This window comes from Pagrus pagrus (genome assembly GCF_965226575.1).
Source record: "Pagrus pagrus genome assembly, chromosome: 4".
NCBI lineage: Eukaryota > Metazoa > Chordata > Actinopteri > Spariformes > Sparidae > Pagrus > Pagrus pagrus.
This window is the reverse complement of record NC_140188.1, coordinates 11,768,327-11,788,353: the sequence shown is the minus strand read 5'-3', so window position 1 is coordinate 11,788,353 and position 20,027 is coordinate 11,768,327. Positions and strand designations below refer to the sequence as shown.

Here is a 20,027-nt window from a genome sequence, read left to right as displayed (position 1 = left end):
TCACTCATAAACTCATTACATTAGTCATTACAGACTAAACTTCTTTCTGTTACCTGTTAATCTTGTCATTTGTTTATTTGTCATTTCATTTATTTACTCTGAACTATTTAGCCAAATAAATATATTTAACTCCATGGTGTTGTCTGTGCAGGTTTGTTTTAATGTGGAGAACCAATGGTAACTGTGTGTAGAAATCACTACTTAAGTTATGAGATTGAATGAATTGATCTGAAATTGATTAGAATTGATTGATATTGATTCAAGTTAACCTTGTCTAGTCAAATTTGATTAATTTCCTCCAGATTAGTCAAAGAGATAAAAGAACGGAGGTGGTGCGCCGATTCACGAGTGCTTTATTAATCTCAAGTGATTAATGAATTACATTTGTTAGTAGTCTATCTCCTACACAGTCATGAGTGATAAATTAACAATATTTAACATTGTGGGTCCCAGTGCTGGCCATTGATCCTTAAAAGAAATATATTACTGTAACATGTTGCTTTTGCAATGTGTTCCCCCCAACACTGTTGTCTGTTGTCATGCAAAAGTCAGTGCAAAGTAAGATAGATGGGAAGACATAGTGTTCCACCACTTGTTTTGCTATGCTCAAAATTAATGTGAAATTAAAATAATTCCAGGCCCTACTCCTACTCTTGCTTATAGCCCATTGGGTGGCGCTTAAGATTAAACAATGCTGTAAGTCAATAAAAGAGGTTGACAGCAATAAAACTGACTGGGCTCAGAAAAGGGATGAACAGGAGGGAAGTCATGTGGGGATATATAGATACTAAATTGCTCTCGCTCATGTATTTCATGTTGTCGTATTCCTACTTCTCTCCTGTTGTGTCCTCCCCTCTTTATTCCTCCTCCTGCCGGTTACAGGGACGGTTTCATCTAAATGAGATGCACAAGGCTGGAGATGTGGTTCTAGGTGGGATATTTCGGATCCACTTTTTCTCTGTCTTTCCTGACCTGTCTTTTACCTCCGAGCCACCACAGCCTACCTGCCATGGGTAAGTCTCTCAGGGAAGTGGCAAAAGTAAAACACTGGAGAAAATCAGTTCCAAGAGTCATATGTATTTCTGTTAATTTTCCTATAGTTGTATCTATTGAATTTTTGTAAGTAATTGTTGATATTCCACTGACATAATTGTTTGTAAAATTTTTACTTGTGCAATGTGTTCATGTTGTCACAGTTATTGTATGTTAAATTTTTAAATAGTTAATAGTGGTATTTGTTTTAGTTTTGATGTTGTAGGAGTTAGGAGGGCCCAGACCATGGCCTTTGCTATTGATGAGATCAACAAAAACACCAAGCTGCTACCTAATGTGACTCTGGGATACAGTCTTTATGATAACTGTGTCAAACTAGGGATTGGATTTCGTGCAGGATTATCAGCAGTCAGTGGTCAAGAGGAGCAGTTTATATTAAATGAGACCTGTGCAGGAACCCCTCCAGTCATAGGGATCGTGGGTGGTGCTTTTTCTACAAATTCTATTGCCATCTCCTCTGTCTTAGGTTTGTACAGAGTACCTATGGTAAGTTTCCTAATTTGCCTTTTAGTAATTCTGTTTGATCATTTTGATATGATCTCAGATTTAATGTCACTTGTAAATATAGAGTCACCATCAAAGAATAATAGAGCTGTAAAAGGCTTTGAATGTTTTCAGGATGTACAGTCTGTGTCTTCCACAGGTGAGTCATTTTGCCACATGTTCCTGTCTGAGTGACCGGCAAAAGTTTCCATCCTTCTTTAGGACAATCCCAAGTGATGCTTTCCAGGTGACCATCCATCAGCAAAATGAAAATGCATAAAAGGAAGTGCAGTTAAACATTCACAAGAAAGAATGTCTCTACACTGCAAAAACAGTTACATTCCTTTAAAGCCATTAACTAAATATGATACAAAGTGAAACCTTTTCAGCATGTTTTCCACAGAAAGATTATTTCAGCCTGTGCACTAATCTCTTTATTCACCTAGGTGCAGGCTATGATTCAGATACTGAAGCGTTTTGGCTGGAGTTGGGCAGGTCTGCTGGCCAGTGATGATGACTATGGACTCCACAATGCTCGGTCCTTCCAATCTGACCTGGCTCAATCTGGTGGAGGTTGTCTTGCCTACTTAGAGGTGTTGCCATGGGGCAATTACCCAGCTGAACTAAGGAGGATCGTGGATGTGATGAAGGAATCCACAGCTCGTGTGGTCGTTGTGTTTGCACATGACAGTTACATGATTAACCTCATGGAAGAGGTTGGGCTTTAACTACAACCTAAATTATATGTCTTATTTTTATTTTTTTTAATCAATCTGAAAGATTTATGCAATAACATATTGACCTGTGACAATTATATTTATTTTAATATGTAACACTTCGTATTTGTTCAATGCTCTGTTAACAGGGTTTTAGAGTGTGACCAGATACTCTAGACAATACTTTTGTGACGTGGCATTATGGAGTTTTATATTTTATTTGACACACAGGTGGTGAGGCAGAATGTGACAGGCCTGCAGTGGATGGCGAGTGAAGCGTGGACAGCTTCTACTATCCTCCAGATCCCTGAATTCATGCCGTACCTGGCTGGCACACTGGGCATTGCCATCCGTCGAGGAGAAATACCAGGCTTAAGGGAATTCCTTCTACAAATTCGTCCCGACCTACACCATAACAACAGCTATGGAAATAGCATAGTGAGACTTTTACTGTGCAATCTGATCTGGTAATTGCAGGAAAAATATATAGTCCTCCTTTATAAGACTGTTTTGAATATATTTCAGGTAAACCAGTTTTGGGAATTCACATTTCAATGTAGATTCACACCACCTCCAGCAGGTTGGGTGGAGGCTGGGGGAGCATTATGTACTGGACAGGAAAATCTAGAGGATGTTGAGACTGAGTTGCTGGATGTTTCCAATCTCAGGCTAGAGTATAATGCGTACAAGGCTGTGTATGCTCTGGCCTATGCCCTTGATGACATGCTGCAGTGTGAGCCAGGGAGAGGGCCGTTCAGCGGGCACAGCTGTGGCAGTTTGAAAGGACTGGAGCCATGGCAGGTGTGATATCAGTTTATACCCGGTCTGTTATATGACTAAATCATACGGTTTTGTGTTTCTTGCAGAGTGGTGCTACTAATTGCAATTTGCTAAATAAATATTGAATATTGGAAATTACCTACTACTGGATGATGACAGTGGTTGGTATTATCAGCTCAGTGATAGGTTCTTGTTTTGGTATGTTCACAAGTGTAGTATGCATTCTGATAATTATATTCTAGATACGCACACATTTACCATGATCATAGAACATTATTTTGTACCCCTCAACAACCCAATTAACCACTGGCAGTGATACCATCTGGGTCGGAAGGAGCCATTACTGGATATCGACTCCTAGAATGAGGAAAAAACAAAATAAATACAGAAGGGTCAGACATCCCATTAATTTCTTTTGGTCTTTGAGGTTTAATCTGTCCTCTTCGGTTTTTCATCTCTCTGTGTAGCTAGTGCATTACCTGGAAGAAGTCAACTTCACTACAACATTTGGTGATCAAGTGTCATTTGATGAGAATGGTGATGCCTTACCAATCTATGATGTCATGAACTGGCTGTGGCTCCCTGATGGAAGAACTGAAGTTCAGAATGTGGGTGAGGTCAAGAGGTCGGCTTCCAAAGGTGAAGAACTCACAATTGATGAAGACAAAATCTTCTGGAACTTTGAATCAAAACAGGTTATATTTGATTTTTCAGACACACCATGGATAACTCAGTATAGCAGTTTAAAGTAATGGAGAATAACAGATACTTATTTTTCTCCCTGTAGCCACCCCGCTCAGTATGCAGTGAAAGCTGTCCTCCAGGTACCCGCATGGCCAGAAAGAAAGGGGAACCTGTGTGCTGTTTTGACTGCATCCCTTGTTCTGAGGGGAAGATCAGCAATAAAACTGGTTGGTTTTTAACTTTAAACATTGCAGTTTTGAGACACAATATAAACATATAGAGTATCTCAGGTTTGTTCTTTTTCTCATAGATGCCATGGAGTGCACCAGCTGTCCTGAGGACTTCTGGTCCAGCCCCCAGCGTGACCACTGTCTTCCTAAGAAAATAGAGTTTCTCTCCTACCATGAGCCTCTGGGTATCGGCTTGACAGTTGCCTCCTTGCTGGGCACATGTATGTGTGCTGTCATCATGGGCATCTTTATTTATCATCGTAGCACACCCATAGTACGTGCCAACAATTCAGAGCTTAGTTTCCAGTTACTGCTGTCTCTTAAGTTATGTTTCCTGTGTTCACTGCTGTTTATTGGTCGTCCCCAACTGTGGACATGCCAGCTGAGACATGCAGCATTTGGGATCAGCTTTGTGCTTTGTGTCTCATGTATTCTGGTAAAAACCATGGTGGTTCTGGCTGTGTTCAAGGCCTCCAAGCCAGGAGGGGGAGCTAGCCTGAAGTGGTTTGGTGTTTTGCAGCAGAGAGGAACAGTTATTGTTCTCACTTCTATTCAGGCAGCAGTCTGCACTGCCTGGATTGTATCTGCCTCACCAACTCCTCATAAAAACACTCAATACTACAGTGATAAGATTGTTTATGAGTGTGCAGTTGGGTCCACAGTTGGTTTCGCTGTGTTACTGGGCTATATTGGCTCATTGGCCTCCCTCAGTTTTCTGATTGCATTCATAGCAAGAAATCTTCCAGGTAGTTTCAATGAGGCCAAACTTATTACCTTTAGCATGCTGATCTTCTGTGCTGTATGGGTGGCCTTTGTCCCTGCTTATATCAGCTCACCAGGCAAATATGCAGATGCAGTGGAGGTATTTGCAATCCTGGCCTCCAGTTTTGGTCTCTTGGTGGCACTGTTTGGACCCAAATGTTACATAATCCTGCTGAGACCAGAGAGGAACACAAAGAAGGCAATCATGGGTCGAGAAATCCAGGCTTAGTAACTGCACTTGTCTTCATGACATAGAATGAAAACTTTTTCTACATACAAAAAAACGTCAATTTGACTCATTTTTATCTTCATTATTTTAGTTCACTTACATCACATATGTTCTATTATGTCAAATACATTGTGTACGTAGGTAGCTTATGTCACACAGGTAATTGATGTCATGTAAGTAACGCAAAGGATTTCACCCACAATAATGTGAAATGAAAATGAACTGCCTTACCGCTTGGATAAAGTTATTCTACAGCATCTTATGTAACGATGGATTGGTTTTCATTGGTGTAATTAAAGACTGTTGTGTTAAACATAGTTTCACTTTCTTTCAGGGTCATATGTTGTTCATTATAATAAAACTGTGCCCTAAGTCAAACTACATCAGTCCACATCTGATCACTGCTTCACACATCCCTCGTAGGCAAATTAGCCCCTAAGGAATTCTATTAAGGTGCTAGTAGCAGAAAACCAAATTGCAGTATCTTGATAGCTTCCATACCATAATGTTACCATTTTACCAAAGAATACCACCATCACCTTCGTCCTCTTCATCAACACCATCATCATTAACGAAGATGTTATGGCGACCGGCTGTTTAAGAAACCATGTGAGTGGTTACCAACAAAAGAAAGACTCTTTTTCCTGGTCAAACCGGCTCTGCCCCCAACGCTCACGAGTAGTGCCATCCAGCTGGGTATTGGACCGAGACTGCAAGCTTGCAGTTGAGCGACAGAAAGGCCGCTGGAGACGAAAGCCGCAGCCTGCTGACTCCACAAGACAATGCTTCAAATAAAGTAGGCTTAACCATCCCTCATCCTGCTGGTTTCACACGTATGAAATATGAGTTGGTGTCTTTGTCTTTGATTTTGATTCTTTGAGCTTAGGAGCAAATTGGTTAGGGCTCCGTTAGCATTAAATTATTCTCTTAATATTTAAATGCTTTCACCCAACCTGCAATTTCACCATCTGCACATATTTCACTCATAAACTCATTACATTAGTCATTACAGACTAAACTTCTTTCTGTTACCTGTTAATCTTGTCATTTGTTTATTTGTCATTTCATTTATTTACTCTGAACTATTTAGCTAAATAAATATATTTAACCCCATGGTGTTGTCTGTGCAGGTTTGTTTTAATGTGGAGAACCAATGGTAACTGTGTGTAGAAATCACTACTTAAGTTATGAGATTGAATGAATTGATCTGAAATTGATTAGAATTGATTGATATTGATTCAAGTTAACCTTGTCTAGTCAAATTTGATTAATTTCCTCCAGATTAGTCAAAGAGATAAAAGAACGGAGGTGGTGCGCCGATTCACGAGTGCTTTATTAATCTCAAGTGATTAATGAATTACATTTGTTAGTAGTCTATCTCCTACACAGTCATGAGTGATAAATTAACAATATTTAACATTGTGGGTCCCAGTGCTGGCCATTGATCCTTAAAAGAAATATATTACTGTAACATGTTGCTTTTGCAATGTGTTCCCCCCAACACTGTTGTCTGTTGTCATGCAAAAGTCAGTGCAAAGTAAGATAGATGGGAAGACATAGTGTTCCACCACTTGTTTTGCTATGCTCAAAATTAATGTGAAATTAAAATAATTCCAGGCCCTACTCCTACTCTTGCTTATAGCCCATTGGGTGGCGCTTAAGATTAAACAATGCTGTAAGTCAATAAAAGAGGTTGACAGCAATAAAACTGACTGGGCTCAGAAAAGGGATGAACAGGAGGGAAGTCATGTGGGGATATATAGATACTAAATTGCTCTCGCTCATGTATTTCATGTTGTCGTATTCCTACTTCTCTCCTGTTGTGTCCTCCCCTTTTTATTCCTCCTCCTGCCGGTTACAGGGACGGTTTCATCTAAATGAGATGCACAAGGCTGGAGATGTGGTTCTAGGTGGGATATTTCGGATCCACTTTTTCTCTGTCTTTCCTGACCTGTCTTTTACCTCCGAGCCACCACAGCCTACCTGCCATGGGTAAGTCTCTCAGGGAAGTGGCAAAAGTAAAACACTGGAGAAAATCAATTCCAAGAGTCATATGTATTTCTGTTAATTTTCCTACAGTTGTATCTATTGAATTATTGTAAGTAATTGTTGATATTCAACTGACATAATTGTTTTCAAAATGTGTACTTGTGCAATGTGTTAATGTTGTCACAGTTATTGTATGTAAAATGTTTCAATAGTTAATAGTGGTATTTGTTTTAGTTTTGATGTTGTAGGAGTTAGGAGGGCCCAGACCATGGCCTTTGCTATTGATGAGATCAACAAAAACACCAAGCTGCTACCTAATGTGACTCTGGGATACAGTCTTTACGATAACTGTGTCAAACTAGGGATTGGATTTCGTGCAGGATTATCCGCAGTCAGTGGTCAAGAGGAGCAGTTTATATTAAATGAGACCTGTGCAGGAACCCCTCCAGTCATAGGGATCGTGGGTGGTGCTTTTTCTACAAATTCTATTGCCATCTCCTCTGTCTTAGGTTTGTACAGAGTACCTATGGTAAGTTTGCTAATTTGCCTTCTAGTAATTATGTTGGATCATTTTGATATGATCTTAGATTCAATGTCACTTGTAAATATAGAGTCACCATCAAAGAATAATAGAGCTGTAAAAGGCGTTGAATGTTTTCAGGATGTACAGTCTGTGTCTTCCACAGGTGAGTCATTTTGCCACATGTGCCTGTCTGAGTGACCGGCAAAAGTTTCCATCCTTCTTTAGGACAATCCCAAGTGATGCTTTCCAGGTGACCATCCATCAGCAAAATGAAAATGCATAAAAGGATGTGCAGTTAAACATTCACAAGAAAGAAAGTAATGTGTATCAGATTTTCTGTCAATGCAACCTGTAAACTGTGATTTGCTGTTCTTTCTGTACATGCGACATCTATTGCATGACTGTCCGTCCTGGAAGAGGGATCCCTCTTCTGTGGCTCTTCCTGAGGTTTCTTCCATCGTCTTTTTTTTCCCTGTTAAAAGGGTTGTTTTTTCCTTCAAGATGGCAAGTTTTTCCTCACTCGAATCGAGGGTCTAAGGACAGAGGATGTCGCTCACTGTACAGACTGTGAACCCCATTGAGGCAATGTGATTGTGATTTTGGGCTATACAAATACAATTTGATTTGATTTGATTTGATTTGATTTGAATGTCTCTACACTGCAAAAACAGTTATATTCCTTTAAAACCATGAAATAAATATGATACAAAGTGAAAACTTTTCAGCATGTTTTCCACAGAAAGATTATTTCAGCCTGTGCACTAATCTCTGTATTCACTTAGGTGCAGGCTATGATTCAGATACTGAAGCGTTTTGGCTGGACTTGGGCAGGTCTGCTGGCCAGTGATGATGACTATGGAATCCAAGCTGCTCGATCCTGCCAATCTGAGCTGGCTCAATCTGGTTTAGGTTGTGTTGCCTACTTAGAGGTGTTGCCATGGGGCAATGACCCAGATGAACTAAGGAGGATCGTGGATTTGATGAAGAAATCCACAGCTCGTGTGGTCATTGTGTTTGCACATGACAGTTACATGATTAAACTCATGGAAGAGGTTGGGCTTTAACTACAACCTAAATTATATGTCTTATTTTTTTTTTTTTTTTTATCAAACTGAAAGATTTATGTTGCAATAACATATTGACCTGTGACAATTATATTTATTTTAATACGCAACACTTCATATTTGTTCAATGCCCTGTTAACAGGGTTTTAGAGTGTGACCAGATACTCTAGACAATACTTTTGTGACGTGGCATTGTGGAGTTTTATATTTTATTTGACACACAGGTGGTGAGGCAGAATGTGACAGGCCTGCAGTGGATGGCCAGTGATGCGTGGACAGCTTCTACTGTCCTCCAGACCCCTGACTTCATGCCGTACCTGGCTGGCACACTGGGCATTGCCATCCGTCGCGGAGAAATACCAGGCTTCAGGGAATTCCTCCTACAAATTCGTCCTGACCTACACCATAACAACAGCTATGGAAACAGCATAGTGAGACCTTTACTGTGCAATCTGATCTGGTAATTGCAGAAAAAATATGTAGTCATCATTTGTAAGACTGTTTTGAATATATTTCAGGTAAACCAGTTTTGGGAATTCACATTTCAATGTAGATTCACACCACCTCCAGCAGGTTGGGTGGAGGCTGGGGGAGCATTATGTACTGGACAGGAAAATCTAGAGGATGTGGAGACTGAGTTGCTGGATGTTTCCAATCTCAGGCTAGAGTATAATGTGTACAAGGCTGTGTATGCTCTGGCCTATGCCCTTGATGACATGCTGCAGTGTGAGCCAGGGAGAGGGCCTTTCAGCGGGCACAGCTGTGGCAGTTTGAAAGGACTGGAGCCATGGCAGGTGTGATATCAGTTTATGCTCGATCTGTTATATCACCAAATCATACGGTTTAGTGTTTAGTGTCTTGCAGTGGTGCTACTAATTGCAATTTGCTAAATAAATATTGAATATTGGAAATTACCTACAACTGGATGATGACAGTGGTTGGTATTATCAGCTCAGTGATAGGTTCTTGTTTTGGTATGTTCACAAGTGTAGTATGCAGTCTGATAATTGAATTCTAGATACTCACATGTTTACCATGATCATAGAGCATTATTTTGTACCCCTCAACAACCCAATTAACCACCGGCAGTGATACCACCTGGTTTGGAAGGAGCAATTACTGGATGTCGACTCCTAGAATGAGGAAAAACAAAATAAATACAGAAGGGTCAGACATCCCATTAATTTCTTTTGGTCTTTGAGGTTTAATCAGTCCTCTTTGGTTTTTCATCTCTCTATGAAGGTAATGTATTACTTGGAAAAAGTCAACTTCACTACAACATTTGGTGATCAAGTATCATTTGATGAGAATGGTGATCCCTTAGCAATCTATGATGTCATGAACTGGCTGTGGCTCCCTGATGGAAGAACTGAAGTTCAGAATGTGGGTGAGGTCAAGAGGTCGGCTTCCAAAGGTGAAGAACTCACAATTGATGAAGACAAAGTTTTCTGGAGCTTTGACTCAAGAAAGGTTTTATCTAATTTTTCAGACACACCATGGTTAACTGATTATAGCAGTGTAAAGTAATGGAGAATAACAGATAATTACTTTTCTACTTATAGCCACCCCGCTCAGTGTGCAGTGAAAGCTGTCCTCCAGGTACCCGCATGGCCAGAAAGAAAGGGGAACCAGTGTGTTGTTTTGACTGCATCCCTTGTTCTGAGGGGAAGATCAGCAATAAAACTGGTTGGTTTTTGACTTTAAACATTGCAGTTTTGAGACACAATATAAACATATAGAGCATCTCAGGTCTGTTCCTTTTCTCATAGATGCCATGGAGTGCACCAGCTGTCCTGAGGACTTCTGGTCCAGTCCCCAGCGTGACCACTGTCTTCCTAAGAAAACAGAGTTTCTCTCCTACCATGAGCCTCTTGGTATCGGCTTAACAGTTGCCTCCTTGCTGGGCACATGTATGTGTGCTGTTGTAATGGGCATCTTTATTTATCATCGTAGCACACCCATTGTACGTGCCAACAATTCAGAACTGAGTTTCCAGTTACTGCTGTCTCTTAAGTTATGTTTCCTGTGTTCACTGCTGTTTATTGGTCGTCCCCGACTGTGGACATGCCAGCTGAGACATGCAGCATTTGGGATCAGCTTTGTGCTTTGTGTCTCATGTATTTTGGTAAAAACCATGGTGGTTCTGGCTGTGTTCAAGGCCTCCAAGCCAGGAGGGGGAGCCAGCCTGAAGTGGTTTGGTGTTTTGCAGCAGAGAGGAACAGTTATTGTTCTCACTTCTATTCAGGCAGCAGTCTGCACTGCCTGGATTGTATCTGCCTCACCAACTCCTCATAAAAACACTCAATACTACAATGATAAGATTGTTTATGAGTGTGCAGTTGGGTCCACAGTTGGTTTTGCTGTGTTACTGGGCTATATTGGCTCATTGGCCTCCCTCAGTTTTCTGATTGCATTCATAGCAAGGAATCTTCCAGGTAGTTTCAATGAGGCCAAACTCATCACTTTCAGCATGCTGATCTTCTGTGCTGTGTGGGTGGCCTTTGTCCCTGCTTATATCAGCTCACCAGGCAAATATGCAGATGCAGTGGAGGTATTTGCCATCCTGGCCTCCAGTTTTGGTCTCTTGGTGGCACTGTTTGGACCCAAATGTTACATAATCCTGCTGAGACCAGAGAGGAACACAAAGAAGGCAATCATGGGTCGGGAAATCCAGGCGTAGTAACTGCACTTGTCTTTGTGAGATAGAATGAAAACTTTTTCTTCATACAATATAAAAAAAACCTCAATTTGACTTATTTAGTATGTAGTATGTTTAGTATGTTAGGTCACTTACATCACATATGTTCTATTATGTTACATATGTAATGTATGTAGGTAGCTTATGTCACATAGGTAACGTATGTCATGTACATAATGCAAAGGAATTCACCCACAAGAATGTGAAATGAATATGAAATATCTTACCGCTTGGATAAAGTTACTTTACAGCATCTTATATAACGATGGTTTGGTTTTCATTGGTGTAATTAAAGCCTGTTCTGTTAAACATAGTTTCACTTTCTTGAAGCGTCATATGTTGTTCATTATGATAAAACTGTGCCCTAAGTCAAACAACATCAGTCCACATCTGGTCACTGCTTCACACATCCCTCGTAGGCTGATGTTCTCCACAATTTTGTGGAGTTTGTAGGTACTAACAAGTTGGCATGGGCCGGTTACCGGTTTCAAGGTATACCACGGTATGACAAAGTCAAGGTTTCAAAAAATGTTCCGTCATACCGTTCCAGCGGTATGAGCGTTTTATTTATTTATTTTTTTAATGTGACGTCTCATCAGAGAGAAAGTAGAGGTCTGCAGGCATTATGATGGCAGAAGGACGCGAGCCACCCCAAACTTTTCCCCCGTCTAAAAGGACCAAGTCGGCTGTATGGGAATACTTAGGCTACCGTAAAAAGCCAGACAGCCATGGCTCGGAGGAAGAAGGTCGCCCGTGCAAAACGTGCTTGCGGACAGTGGCAGCCCGAGGACGCAATACATCGAATATGATAGCTACGGGAGCACCACCTGTCGCTGTATGCTAAATTCAAGGTAAAGTTAATGTTGTCTTGAAATGAACGAGCGTATTAGCGTCTGACATTAGTGAAATGAGCTTTTTACTGAGGCAGATGGTAGTTACCATATCTTATCTTTTCTATGTCTCTATGATAGTAACTTTTTTTGTTTTTACTGAGGCAGATATGGTAACTAGCATGCTAAGATGGATCTATCTTATCTTAAAAAAGTTATCCATAACTTTTTTTCTTTCATCAATCTTTATTGCTAAGATGGATAACGTCAGCTAGTTTCTCTAACATGAGGTGAAGAAGAGAAGCACATGTGTAATGTCTTTTACATGTGTAATGTCGCTTTTTTTGTTTTTAAATACAGACATTCAAAATACACATTTTAGAGCTGTAATCATAATACAGTGAAACCGTGATATTTTTGCCTAAGTTTATCATACCGTCAGAATCTCATACCGGCCCATGCCTACTAACATGTAGTCAAATGCATCCACAATGCTTAGACCACGTACATACATCAGTTGATGCTATATCCTCTTGCCACTTTTCATGCCATGTATTTTAGAACTACATGTGACTGGAAATGCTTGTCAGAAGCTGCTTGTAGCAGAAAATAAAATTGCAGTATCTTGACAGCTTCCATACCCGAATGTTACTGCACTGGTCACAGTACAGTTATCTAATAACAGTCTGTTGTCTGGCAGTGTTGGCAAGTTTTTTTCAAAATGCAATATATTACATATTACCACTTTCATTTAAAGAAATATATTACCTTACAACATTCCTGTCTGCGTAGAGTAATATATTACTTATTACACTACTTTTTAGTTACTTAATACAAAATGGCCAAATAACCAGTATAGAACAATGAAGTAGGCTCGATCTTTTTAAATGAACAAATGGATGTGGACACAGGCACCTCTGCCACAAGCTGGCTTAATTAGGGACTCTCAGTGTCACGCTCCCACCTTGAGCCTAGCCTAGGGCTGGGCGATATGGCCAAAACTGTTATCACAATATGTTTTTTCACATTGATCGATGTTGATAATTATCATGATATACAGTATATTCAACAATAATAATGTTGAATTGACAGTTTTAAGAGTATTCTCCGTAGGACAGAACCCAAAACAAACCAGAAGGTTAATTATGGTTTATAAAATACAATTTATTGTTATTAGTCAGAATGAATAGGTGACAAACATTCAACAGAACCAACCAACCAAATGGCTTTATGTTAAACACTGGATAAATAAAATTATGAATATGTCCAACAAATTGCTTGTTTCAAACATGTCTCAAACATTTTAGAGGTAGTATACTGAACTGAACATTGATTAAACAAAATAAAATAAAAAGGTAAATGTTGATGATGATCATGCTACTGTATTCTTTGAACATTGCACATTCTTGAGCTTGTTCAGTTCAGCTTTAATGCCTCCTGATCTGTAAGACCTGATGTGGTTTGGACGTGCGAGCAGACCACATATCAACGGTGACATCTCTGAGCTGCTGCTCCAACTTTACCCTCCACTCTGCGTAGAGCTTTTGTTTCAACCGTGCTTATAGGCATCATATGTTTAGTGATACAGCACGTAACTGCGCTGGTTGTGTTGCTTCGGTTTCTTCTCATATGGCGTAATGGCTGAAAAAGCAGCGGCAACTGTTTGTTGTCAACCTGAAGTTTGACTAGTAGCAGCAGTGGGGCTGGGCTGGTGGCAACTTGAGGGGCGGCTGACGCTAGCATGATAGCGCTAACTCATGCTTTCGGAGTACTGTTTGGGAAGGTACCTTTTGAGATGATGAGGTTGGTGGTCGACACATTTTGCACCTAATGCTGGTCTGTACTTTGTCAGACTTCAGGTAGCCGAATTATTTCCAAATAACCAAAGTGGTTTGACCTTTCTTACAACCGCTCACTGTCTTGTATCTCAACCCACAGGTAGTCACCATCATTCTGAGTTGTTGTGAGCGGGAGGGGCCGAAAACATGCATCAACCACATGCATCTGTTTCTCTGCTGTGCGATTGGCTGTTAGTGTAGTGTTTTCTAAGTAAAAAAAAACAGACTTAAAAAAAAAAAAAAACCTTTATCGAAAATAAATGTCATAAATTTATCATCGTTATCGTGAAAATGATCAAGATCGTGTTATCGCCCAGCCCTAGCCTAGCCCATTCCTCTGTGAGTCACACCATCTACTCCGTGGAGCCTCCAGCCTTCCACCCAGCCCTCCACTGCAATACACTCTGCCCTCCAGCCACTGTCGTCACTCTTGCAGCGCCAGGACAACAGCCAAAAGCTCCCGGTTCCTCACATCATAGTTCCTCTCTGAAGGTCAGAGGTGTCGAGAGTAGTAGGCACAGGGGTGAAGTTTCTGAGTTGAGACGTCTCGCTGGGAAAGGTCTGCCCTCACCCCAGAATCAGAGGCGTCCACTTTGACCACGAACTGTAGAGCAGGGTCAGGATGTTTGAGAATGGGTGTGTGGGTAAAGAGTTCCTTGAGTTTAAGGAAAGCAGCTTCAGCTCTGAGGTCCACGCGAACGTTGAGTTAGTTGGGGTCAGTTGGGTGAGCGGTGCGACAACTCTGCTGTAGTTGTGAATAAATCTTCAATAGAAGTTGGCAAACCCCAGGATGTGCTGAAGTTGTTTCAGAGAGATGGGGGTGAGCCACTCCTCCTCTGCATGAAACTTAGCGTGTCTGGTTGAAGTTGACCCTGGGCAACCACATAACCCATAAAGTTTGCAGAGGAAGAATGAACCTCACATTATTCTGGTTTACCAAACAGCTTGTTCTCCAACAGTGTCCGCAAACCAGCCGCACCTGCTCAGCATGTTCTTCCCGGGAACGAGAGAAAATCAGGATGTCGTCCAAATACACAAACACAAAATGGTTAAACATGTTGTGGAGAATGTCATTGATAAGGGCCTGGAAAACTGCTGGGGTGCAGGTTAATCTGAAAGGCATTATCGAGTGTTCAAAGTGGCCGATAGGTGTCTTGAAAGCGTCGTCCACTCATCCCCATCATGGATATGGGCCAGATGGTAGGCATTCCAAAGGTTTAACTTGGTGAAGAATTTCACATGACATAGAGGTTCAAAAGAGTGGTCGATGAGGGGGAGAGGATATTTGTTCTTTTCAACAAAGAAGAATCCTGCTCCAAGGGGTGAAATTGACAGTCTGATCAGCCCAGCAGCTAGGGAGTCGTTAATGTACTGCAGAGAAGGTTTATGGCACAGTTGTAAGGTCGGTACAGACAAAGAGACAGGGCTAGCTCCCTGCTTAACACCTGGGCTACGTCATGGTACTCAGGCTACTCACTAGAGATGAATCAGGAGGGGCGGGGAGAGTGGTAGCAGGCGTCCTGTGGGTAGAAGCAGCAGAGTGGAGACACTGTGAGTGGCAGTAGACAATCCAGCTGGCAATGGAGGCTGCTGCCCAATCACTATGGGAGTTGTGGAGTTTCAACCATGGAAGTCCAAGCACCAAAGGGGAAGTGGGGGAGGGGATAAGGAGCAGTTGAATTCTTTCACAGTGATTTCTAGAAATAATCAGAGTAACAGGGAGTGTGCAATGGGTGATTGTGGCCAATAATCTGCTGTCGAGGGTGTTTACAGTCTTAGGGGTCTCAAGAGGCTCAATAGGGATGGTAGCTTGCTCGACTAGGGCTGCATCAATAACGCTGTCATCAGCTCCCGAGTCAATAAGTACATTCAACAGGAGAGACTCACGTGACCACAAGAGGGAGGCAGGGAGATTGGTGTGACAAAGAGAGCCAGAGGAGGAAGTGGTCCGGCTCACCAGCGAGCTCTCTTTCACTGGCGAGCCCTCCCTTTTGGCATTGACGGGCAGGCAGCGAGGAAATGTCCAGAATGACCACAATAGATGTGCAACCTGTTTAAGAACTGTCGTTGGCGTTCTTCTGGGGAAAGGTGTGTTCGCCCAAGTTGCATGGGGTCCTCCTGTGCAGCACGGTGAGCTCTGAGTCTGGTGGTAGGGCAGAGGGGAGGACGTTGTTCAGGGGAAGAGGGAGAAGGTTGGCTGGAGGAGGAGCTAGCTACTCTGCGGCTAGAATAACCCTTTTCGCTTGTCCCTGTGACCTTGACAAGAGCAGTCTCAGTGCTGTGATGTGGTTGAAATCAGCCATTTATTATTAGGTTATTGTTCAGCTGTTGAAAAATATCTAACAATTTTACTGAAAATTGGGAGGTTTGATATGGGCCTGTAATTATTCATTACCGATGTGGCTAAATGTTCTTCAGGAGAGGTTTAATAACTGCAGTTTTCATGGCTTGTGGGAAGACACCTGAGAGAAGAGATCTGGACAATTTGGAGCAGATCTGGAATAATGCAGTCTGAAACTTTTTTGAAGAACCCTGCTGGTAATGTATCGAGGCATCAGGAGGAAGATTTCAAATGTTGTATTATGTCTTGCAGGTTATTGTCATTGATTGTGTAACCCAGGTCTCTAGTTTAAGGATAATAAACTATTTACTAAAGTGAGACTGGGCTTGAGTTCGTACCAAAACAGGGAAAAATGATTATTATGATCTCAGGAAAATATCTTACATTAATTTAAATCTTGGTGAGTTTTTCTAATTAAATTTTAAGGACCACCACGACTGTGTTTTAGAGACAAAATCTTCACAGGTGTTTATCTACAAAGAAAAATAAACTAAATTGTTGTTAGCTCCTCTCTCAGGAAGTGAAATATAAAATAAAATAAATGCACAATATACATGTAAATGAGAATCTTTTTTAAATGCAGAAATAAAATACAGTGTCCCTTTAAATTGTTTTAGGAATTAAATAAAATCTTTACCTTTCACAGGTTTCTGGTAAACAAAACAAAAAACTATTCCTATAAACTTTAACAAATTCACATTTATCACATGTGGGCCCACACCAAAAGGATAAACTCAAAAACTCTGTTGCAGGCCTGTGATGACGCTCGGGTGCGGTGAGGCCTAAAAACTATTATGGCCGCTTCACTCAGTCAAGAGCAGAAAACAAAAGCATGTGCATTGTCATGTTAGTTCGATACTCACGGATCCAAGTGAGGGGCAAAGGGGATAGCAGGTGGGAATAAGGCAATGGCAGTCACAGATGTGGGTGATGGCAGTCACAAATCCAAACACAGCAGCACACGACGAAATCAGGGGAAGAATAAACAGCAGGGTCCATCCACCAGCAACCGTCTCAATCTCTCTCTCTCTTCACAGTGTCCGTCTCCTTTAATTACATGAACTCTGTTGAGCCATAATATCATCACGCTATATCGTATTGACTTAACGTTAGCCCATTTTAGCATTTAGAAATCAGCAACATGCTAAAGCTATGCTATCAAAACACGGGATGCTACGCTAGTTAGCTGGTGGCCAAATGCATTACACTCCAGTCTTTTCCACTACAACATTAAGTTACAGCTCTAAAAATCATGGCATATACATTATTCACCTTCTGCGGGTCACATAGAAGAGCAATAACAGGACCACGGGTAGTCGACCTCGATAATTCCTAAATGTTTCCCACTCTGAACTCCAGACGATAGCTCTCTGGACGATAGCGTCTGTGAATGTGTCCAAATTCAGGGGCTGCATCCTTCGAGCATCCGCCCTTACCGTTACGGCACGATTAATGCCGCCCGGGCCCGCGAAAGAGAGTTGACTGAATGGATTTTATGGTTTTCTGAATGGATTTTATGGTTTTCTAAACGTCTAACATTTTGAAAGTGAAGGCTTTTAAGGCTTTACTTCCAACAGCATAATGCTAATTTATGCCGTATGCTAATGCATTACCAGCGCCACTTATTTTAACTGAAAGTCCGCTAAAGTTTAACATATCTGGCAATGGATGTTCAAATGAGTAAAAACCGAGTATAAACCCAGTACTTACATTTAGATGTCAAGTCTGCACCGCTTGATGTTGCCATTTTTCTTGCTTTCCCTCTTCTTTTTTCGGGACTGAGGAGCGGCACGCAAAGGATCTTGGGATATGGGAGGCCACGAATGATAGTTGTGGTCCGTCCTCCGAAAACAGGGAAAAGAAGGCTGCATTTGAAGGAGCCTTCGAATTTGGACAGCCTTCGCGCAGCGTTGTGACGTAATTGGCCTTCAAATGCGCCCTTCGAAGGATGCAGCCCCTGAATTTGGACACAGACAGTTCCTGTCGCATGCTCACTACACATCACACTAACCTGCACCAATAGTCCCGCCCCTTACACAGCGAATACATTCTGATTGGCTCTTGAGCTCGATAACAACCAAAGGCAAAACAGAAATGAACTAATTGACACGACAGGTAACAAGTTAGGTTACACACGTGAACACTGCTTCCTCATCTCTTTTTTTTCTCTCGGATCAGTTATTTTATTAACTTAAATGAACTTAAAGACCTTAATATTTATTTATCTTTTTAACTGTGAATAGTCTATTTTATTAAACTGTACATTATATTTATACTTTTATACAGCATATATTTTAACCATTTTTAATACCTTGAACTGTATTTATCATGAACTTTTTCCTCTTTATATCATGAATTATTTGTAAAACATCATCTTATTATATTTTTTACTCAATTTGTATGCACTGTAACCTACTGTATATGAATTTTATACAGGGCTACAATTAGATCAAATTGTGTCATGGTATTTGAGTTGGGGACACATGAACACACCTCCTACCTGGTACGGTGGCACTGACCGCTTGTTTAATTTTCTGAATTTTGGGAGTGAAGAAGGATGCAAATTCATTACAGGCCCTGGTAGATAGATATTCAGAGGCTACTGGCAAAGGAGGGTTTGTTATCCTGTCGACAGCAGCAAACAGGTCACATGCATTATTATTGTTTTGGGTGATAATCTCTGAGAAGAAGGACTGCCTTGACTTTTTCAGTTCTAAATAAAAAATGTCAAGTCTCTCTTTATAAATGTCAAAATAAACCTGGAGATTTGTCTTTTAGCTACCTGTGCTCAGCTTTTCAACGTTCCATTTTGACCAGCATGGCATTTCTCCAAGGAGATCCTTTCTTACTAGAGACCACCTTCACTTTAGTAGGTGCAATGCCATCAATAACATTTGTAATTTTAGAACTCAAATGATCTACAAGGTCATTGACAGAGAACCTGGAGAGGGGAGATGTGGAAGAGAAAGCCTCAATGAATATGACACTGGTGTTCTCAGTAATGTAGCGCTTTGAGATGACCTCAGTTTGAACATTTGTGTACACAATGTGTCACTCTCAAAGTCCAAAGTTATCAAGGACACAACACAGTTGTTTAGTCCCTCAGGTTTGTCAACATGGATGCTAAAATGTCAGTGCAGATAAGAGACAGTAAATCAACAGTGTCACCAAAAAAAAAAAAAAAAAATCAGTGTCACCAAAAATCTGTACAGTATTTAGGTGGGAACAAAGAGCTCTCTAGAGGGAGAGGAGGAAGGGGGGGCTGGGCAGGGAACAGGTGGATTACTCGAGGTGGAAGATGGAGGAGAGACCGGTGGACATGATTGCGTAGACAGCTGGTTAAGTTGAGTGCCGAGTTGTGAAACATTGGAACAGAGGCCTTGAAGGGATTCCATGACCTCCCCGGACCTTGTGTTCATGTCCACGATGATGCCTTAAGCGCTCAGAGCTTGTTGTAGAGCCTCTGGGTCTGCTGGGTCCATTTCTTGGCCAGATTATTCTGTTACACTGGGTAGTATGGTGTTGAGGGACCCAAAAGCAGACACCAGAAGCTGGGATGTAATTAGGAGGGAGCTCATTGAACACAGCAGAGTATATTGCAGTACAGGGCTGAGGAAAAGGCTCGAGGCCCTGTCAAGTAGATGTTGCAACTCACGGTGGAATGGGCTAGGCTCGAGGGGTAAGCGTGGCACTGAGAGTCTTGGTGACGCTGGCTGGTGGCAGAGGTGCAGGAGGCTGGGTCTTGGTAGGCCAGAGGAAATCCAGGAGTGAGATGATGACTGGAGGAAGCAAAGTGAAATAGAGAAG

General features: G+C 41.4%; 2 protein-coding genes across 2 annotated transcripts; both read left to right on the top strand.

The window, feature by feature from the left end:
* Positions 1-804: 804 nt before the first annotated feature.
* LOC311255779 (extracellular calcium-sensing receptor-like) lies at positions 805-4,937 on the top strand (the record flags this gene model as incomplete). The annotated part of the gene is made up of 9 exons (XM_084350429.1): positions 805-1,013; positions 1,245-1,539; positions 1,697-1,783; positions 1,983-2,252; positions 2,484-2,690; positions 2,778-3,053; positions 3,500-3,727; positions 3,820-3,943; positions 4,027-4,937. 9 exons carry the CDS (start codon positions 805-807, stop codon positions 4,935-4,937), a joined length of 2,607 nt encoding a protein of 868 aa, XP_084206555.1.
* Positions 4,938-6,720: 1,783 nt separating this feature from the next.
* On the top strand, positions 6,721-11,193 carry LOC311255778 (extracellular calcium-sensing receptor-like; the record flags this gene model as incomplete). The annotated part of the gene is made up of 9 exons (XM_084350428.1): positions 6,721-6,929; positions 7,161-7,455; positions 7,613-7,699; positions 8,232-8,501; positions 8,738-8,944; positions 9,032-9,307; positions 9,756-9,983; positions 10,076-10,199; positions 10,283-11,193. The coding sequence occupies 9 exons, from the start codon at positions 6,721-6,723 to the stop codon at positions 11,191-11,193; spliced, it is 2,607 nt and encodes an 868-aa protein (XP_084206554.1).
* Positions 11,194-20,027: the final 8,834 nt, after the last annotated feature.